The 6,520-nt window shown below is 42.1% G+C and overlaps 1 protein-coding gene across 1 annotated transcript in view; it reads right to left on the minus strand.

Moving 5' to 3' along the window:
• ACOD1 (aconitate decarboxylase 1) overlaps positions 1-4,773 on the minus strand; it is a 9,952-nt gene extending 5,179 nt beyond the window's left edge. Inside the window, exon 1 of the mRNA XM_003789738.1 lies at positions 4,762-4,773. Coding sequence (XP_003789786.1) covers positions 4,762-4,773 — 12 coding nt within the window. The remainder of the gene's footprint in view (positions 1-4,761) is intronic.
• Positions 4,774-6,520: the final 1,747 nt, after the last annotated feature.

A 6,520-nucleotide genomic window follows, 5' to 3' on the forward strand; every position in this document is an offset into this window, starting at 1 on the left:
GGATGCTTCTAGAAAGCCCAGGTTTTCTAAAGTGTGGTCTGAGGAATGTGAGATTCTTGAACCTGGGATTCTTGCTGAAAATGAATATTTCTGGTCATTACTCTAGAACACCAAAGTTAGACTCTCCCTGGAAATAGAACCTTTGGAAGTGGAGGGCAGGATTCTGTTTCCATGAGGATCTTCAGGTGATTCTCAAGTGCTCTGTGCTCCCAAGTCCAACACTGTAGCTACTCTCCATGTGTGGCATTTGAGCACTTGAAATTTGGCCAGTGCAAGTTGAGATGTGTCATCAGAGTAAAATCGAGACTGAATTTTGGAGATTTTGTGGGAAAAAAAGAATATAAAGCATCTCAATCTTTAAAAACTATTGATTACATGCTGAATCAATGTTTAACACAATGATATCAATAATAGGGTAATATGTGGAAGATAGTACAAAATATTAATTTCATCCATTTCTTCTAAAAATATGGTTACTCGGAAATATAAAATTACATGTGACTTGAGATGCTCTGGCTGCCCTTTCTTATTGGTGGAGGCTGCCTGGAGATGTGGATACCTGATCTGGTAATGAAAACTTAAGAGGACTCAGGCAGGAAGTGATGCAGGGGATGGGGATGGAGGTTAAAGGTGGAGGTAGCAGCCTGGGCCCAGGCTTGGTGGTGTGAGGGGCTGGGGGGAATTCAGCACACTTTAGCTGAGGAGCTGCATGCAGGAGACAGAGATAAGAGGGAGAATGGATTTGCAGCCTAGGACTAAGAGACAACCTTTATGTCACGTTAAAGACCGTGTGGCTAACTGGAAGCACAACGCTGTCTTAAGAAAGGCAGAGATATCTCTACAGACTTGGAGAGAGGTAGACAAAGGCAGTAAAGGGACTGCTACAGGAGCCCAGGTCCTGGATGCAGAAATGGCAGTGCCGTTGCCAAAAGGGAGAACACAGAAAGAGGAACAGCCCTGGGGCAATGACCAGGGGCTCAGTGTGACCTTGTTGACTATGAAGTGACTGTGGTCATCCTGGTAGAGAAGGTCATTCTGCTTCTACCTAAAAACCAGGTAAGAAAAACTTGAAGGATCATGTGTATTTCAGAAGCAGCAAAATACTTTGCAGTTCCTTTCCTTGTCAAACTCTCCAATGCATAGACAATGACTTTTGTTTTCTACACATCTTCAAGAGAGAACATCTGTTGTGTATAGTTAAAAGCATGCATTCTTAAGTCTGGGTTCACCATAGGCCTAGCACTTAGGTCCACTTAGTAAATATCGGGTTGCTTTCCTTTCTTACTCTGATAATTACATCGTTGCACAACTTACTCTGCCTCCTTGAGCATCCGATAGCTCATTTTGAAATGTTAGCTATAGAGTGAGGGTTATTGGACTAGAGTATTGAGGCTCTCTGACACTGAGCTCAAGTGCCAGGGCAAGTCACAGAGATGGAACCAGTGCCCAGGTGAAAGTCCTTCAACCTGGCCGCTAACCAGTCCTATTATCAGAGAGTCCAGATTTATCAAGGCAGGGAATACCTGCTATTTTGAAGAGGGCAAGCTATGTTTTATGCCTCTGATAGCTTTGATAGAAAGGTAAGGAGAGTTTGGAGTGGGAGAAAGCTGGAGAGAAGCTGGCTGGGAGAGAGAAAGGGTGCTGGCACAAGTTTCTGATTAGGGTAGAAAATAAGAATAACGTAGATTTTTATGCTGCTAGAAATTTGAGTAGACATATTTAGGGGCAAAGAGAGGGAGGAACAGAGGGAAAAGAACTGGGCTGATCTGCCAAACTCTTCAGAGTTTCCAGTAGCAGTTGAATACATGGTTCTCAGCAAAACTACCTCTTTTTTACCTCTCTTCCCACTCTGATAAGTCCCACAGTTGAGGGCACATAGTGAATGACCATTCAGCTTCTTCAGGGTGAGAGCTGACCCGGGGGTGCTTTATGGGGAAAGTGTATGTTCAAGGAGCAGGTGGGAGGGGTGGCCCCAACGTGCGGGAGAGATTGTGCCATCCATTCACACAAGGCCTGCTGGTGACTTAGGAATGTGGGGTTCCCAGGACCCCCACAAGTCCTAAATACCACCCTGTGTGCCAAAGAATGCGTGGCTCTTCTTGGCCCAAACACAGCTGCTCAGCACTCTGTGAACCTTGCATTCATTCAATTTCTAAAATATCTTTCTGGTGTACTTGACTTTCTCATGGCATTTAAATTTCCTTTTTGTTAAATACAGTGATTAATGTATGAGTTAAGGCATAGGATGCATTCACTGAATAAATCCTGCATTTCATGAATCCTTGCTATGTGTCTAACACTGTGCTAAGCTCTCTAGAACATCAAACCAAAATGTTAAGGCTTGTGCTTCAAAAGATTATCTTCTGCAAGGGACAGAGACAGTGGGAAGAGAGAAGTGCCATGAGACGATGTCATAATGGACACATATAAGACTAGGAGGTTAAAAGTCAACAGGCTTATAACAATTCATTTTCTTTCTGATTTTATACAAGACAATCATGTCTCTTATTTGTAAAACACTGGTGAAAACCACTATGCAGTTTATTAGGTAGCCCAGAGGCTAAGAGAAAAGTTAAAATGTCATTTCTTTGAAGCAGAAGAAGGTAATGACTTAAAAGGAGAGGGCAACAAAGGATATCAAGGAAAGAAGAAGTAAGCCAGAAAAGCAATTTAAGTAAGCCACATAAAATGTCCACCATACCTTGAGCACCATGTTGTCCTACAGAGGAGGTTAGCTCAGGAATGAATGGAAGCAGCGCTTTGCTCACTGGGCGGCTGGCTGCCTTTATACCCTTCACTCCTCTGGAGCAGACTTCCTTTCACTTTGTTTTAACTCTTGAATTTCCATCATTTCAACACCTCCAAACTAAATGCACATCAACTTCCTCTATGATGAAGTGTTTAACTCCTCAGTGGATGAAGAATTAAATGAGGCTAGGAAGTTCAGTAGTGACAATCACAGGATTCCTCACAGGCTTCAGAAAAAAGGAAACTTAGGGTAAAACTAGGAGTGTCTTTATGCCTAGATGGCTATGTCAATGTTAGAAAAATCTTCACACTCTTTTCGTTAGGTATTCAATTTCTAAAAATTTATCCTAAAGATATAAGCATGGGTATGTGGGAAATTTGAGGCAGAAACCCCACATACAAACACAATTCATAGCCTTGATTTTAATATTAAAAATTGGACATAATCAATGTTTCTAAGTCATGGATTTGTTCAGATTAATCTGTGGCATGTTTAATATTTAAGGCACATGCCCATTTATCCCTTCCACATTACCTGCCTGGTCACCATTGTCCAAGGTCAAATATGCTAACCAGTTGTTCTTGGTAGCTTGAGATTAGGAACCTAGAAGTGCATTGCGAGTTAATTGCAACTTCCCAGCTTGTACCCTTGTTTCTTCCTGAGCTGCTATTTCCATATCTACACATCCCTCGTTCCTGGGTCTCTGCCTGGCTTCTGGGTTCCCACCTGCCTCTCTCCCTCTCTGCTATTGCCTGAATCTGCTTCAGTACAGCTTGTTCAGCTTTCTGCTATAATCAATCATGGTGGCTTGGCTTGCCCAGGCCTAACTCTGCTCCTCTGAGCAAGTGCTACTTTCCTTGGGCTGCCTAGTCACAGCCAATTGATTTATACTTATAGTGCAATAACCAAGTTATTTAAAATCTGAACCTGCTCTTGTAAATATAGTGGTAGATTTTGTTTGGGGGTAAGACTATATTTCAACTGTGAAGGAAATTTTTTGAGTGTGGGGTTCTATACCAACCTATTATAGAAGGGAGAACTTTTAGAAAAAGGAGCTCAACTATACTGCATAAAAATGCAAAAGGTTGTCTTTCCTGTGGATAGGCAGTGTTCTTCCAGATGAAGTTAGGTAGTTTTCCTCCTCTTCATTTAAGCCTGTCGGGAAAGAATGTTAGGGTTCTAGAGACAGCAAGACTAGGGTCATTGGGATCCCCCCAAGACTTGTGGGTTTTGCTGTGGCTATAGGCTAGGAGCTACAAGGGGGAAGTGGCCAGGAAACTCTGCATGAAAGGACTCAGACAGACAGATGTGAGGAGGAGTGAGATCAAATATCTAGATTGAAGCTTTTCTTTTCAATGTAACAATTCCCTAATACTATCCTCATATCCCCAGGTTATGTTCTATAACATAACCTAGTATTAGCCATGCTTTGAGGAATGAAGGCAGAGGAAGTTTATTATGCATGGAATAAAAAGGGCTGGAGAGAGAAGCTCAGGGTACCAGTCAGAGGGGAAGTGGACAGCAGCAACCAGGGGAACATAGGTACTTTTCGGTTATCCTAAGTGGTTAACCGACAGTCAAAGGAAGGGAGGTATGACTGTATCTGGTTGGGTGATATAGGGAAGAGGAAGTGGGAAGGATGGAGACATGAGGATGTTTGGATTCTACGCATGAGCCAACTGTTGCCTACAGTGGGCTGAAACTCAGACCAAGTTCAACATTGGCACAGATGGTGGTTGTGTGTTTCAAGATACCATTTCAATCTTTATATCAGTGAACTCCAAAGGCAGTTTACAGCAGAAGGCTGGATTTCTGCATCCAAAGATCAAGATGGGCATTTGGGTAGGGGTGGGTAAGATGAATATTTGGCGGCCATTGTGTAAGAACAATCACATTATAAGATTCTGTGATTTATGGCTGGATAGTCTATGTAATTGGTGTTTATAGCAGTCTTCTAGAGCTAAAAGGAAACACAGACATCTTCTATGATACATGCAAATACTTAAAACCACCTTAAGCATCATGCCAGTTGGGGATTCTGGACTTTTTGTCTTAAGTGTCTATGTTTACTTCATTTGTATGCACACATTGATGTATTGGGTTCTTTTATTTCCCTTAAGAACCTCTATGAGACTTGTCACTGTTACTACCTCCCAATTTAAGAAAAGGTCAAGATCCCAGGAGGCAATAAAGTATTTTCAAGGTGAGAGTGAAGTTTGGAGTTGAGACTCCTCAGACACTCAGAATGGCCCCTTTTCCCCTTGGAAAGGTCTTGTAAGGGCTGACGGGCTGACCAAGTCTGTTGAGCTTTGATGAAAGTTCCACCATTCAGCTACTCTGGGCCTCTGGTTTTCACACTACTGCACTGACAAGATTTAGTTTAATAACTCGCTGGTGTAATTATTTACTTCTTTCTTTCATGTTATTGTGATCGATTCAAAGACTAACTTCCTCTTTAATTGGAGGCACTTTCTAACTGACCAGAGGCTTAAATGCCAAATTGCATATTGATGACAACGCTCCAATCCAAAATAATTGGCAAGTTCTGTTGCTTTTTGCTTCTGGATTTAAATAGAAGCCAGAGCTATTGTTTTTATTTATTTATAATTATTTTGGGGTCTTTATTATTTTTTTTATTTCAAAATATTTCAGGGATACAAATTGTTTTTTAAACGTGAATCTTCTTTCTGCTCACCTGCCCTGGAAGAAGCAATGTGGTATGAAGCCCTAAGGAGAGGCCCACACAGGGAAGAGCTGAAGCCTCCCATGAACAGCTGGCTTAGGCACTGATCTTTTCAGAACAATTCAAGGTCTCAGAGACTGCAGCCTGGCTGGGAGCTGAGATCAAACCTCATGAGAGATCCCAAGCCAGAATCATCTGGCTACACTCCTCCTCCTGGCTAAACTCTTGAACTCTTAAAAGGCTGTCAAGATAATGAAGACTTGCTGTTTTAAATGGAGAAGTTTTGAGATGATTTGTTATACTGTGTATTAGTTAGGATCCTCCAGAGCCACAGAGCCAACTGAATGTGTCTCTCTCTATATTTGCCCATGTGTATTATGAGCAACTGGCTCACGCGACTGTGGAAGCTGACAAATTTTACAATCTGCAGCTGGCAAGGTAGAGACTCAGAAGAGCTTGTATAGTGCCTGTCCGAGTGTGAATGTCTGAGAACCAGCAGAGCTGGTGGTGTGATTCCAGTTCAAATGCCGGCAAGCTTGAGACCCAGCAAGCAGATGTTATTTGAACAGAAAGTAGTCTGAGGAGTTTCAACTCCAAACTTCACTCTCAACTTGAGAATATTGGCAGGATGACACCCTTGTGCCAGTTTAAGTCAGTGACTGGGAAAAATTCCCTCCTATTCTGGGAAGACCTTCAACTGATTAAACAAGGCCCATCAATATCAGGGGAAGCAATTTGCTTTACTCAATCTATAGATTTAAATGTTAAACTCATTCAAAACATTCCCACAGAAATACCCAGAATAATGTCTGAGTAAATAACTGGTCACTCCATGGCCCAGTTAATTTGACAGATAAAGTTAACCATTGCCCATAGCAGTGGGATAATTAATACCAACTCCAAGCTGATAATGATTTATAAGGATCCTTAGGTTATGACTTTAGTTACCTTTTCATTCTCATATCAAGCTTAACACCTGCCACCCACCCACCTCTATGGGGCCATTAATCTTTGCTGTCTTAGGGACCTTGGTGCTAGTGATCCCCTCTTAACCTCTCAGGTCTTGTCTCCCACCCTACTACTCCTTT

This window comes from Otolemur garnettii, unplaced genomic scaffold, assembly GCF_000181295.1.
Source record: "Otolemur garnettii isolate 467f Iridium unplaced genomic scaffold, OtoGar3 scaffold00036, whole genome shotgun sequence".
Taxonomy (NCBI): Eukaryota; Metazoa; Chordata; class Mammalia; order Primates; family Galagidae; genus Otolemur; species Otolemur garnettii.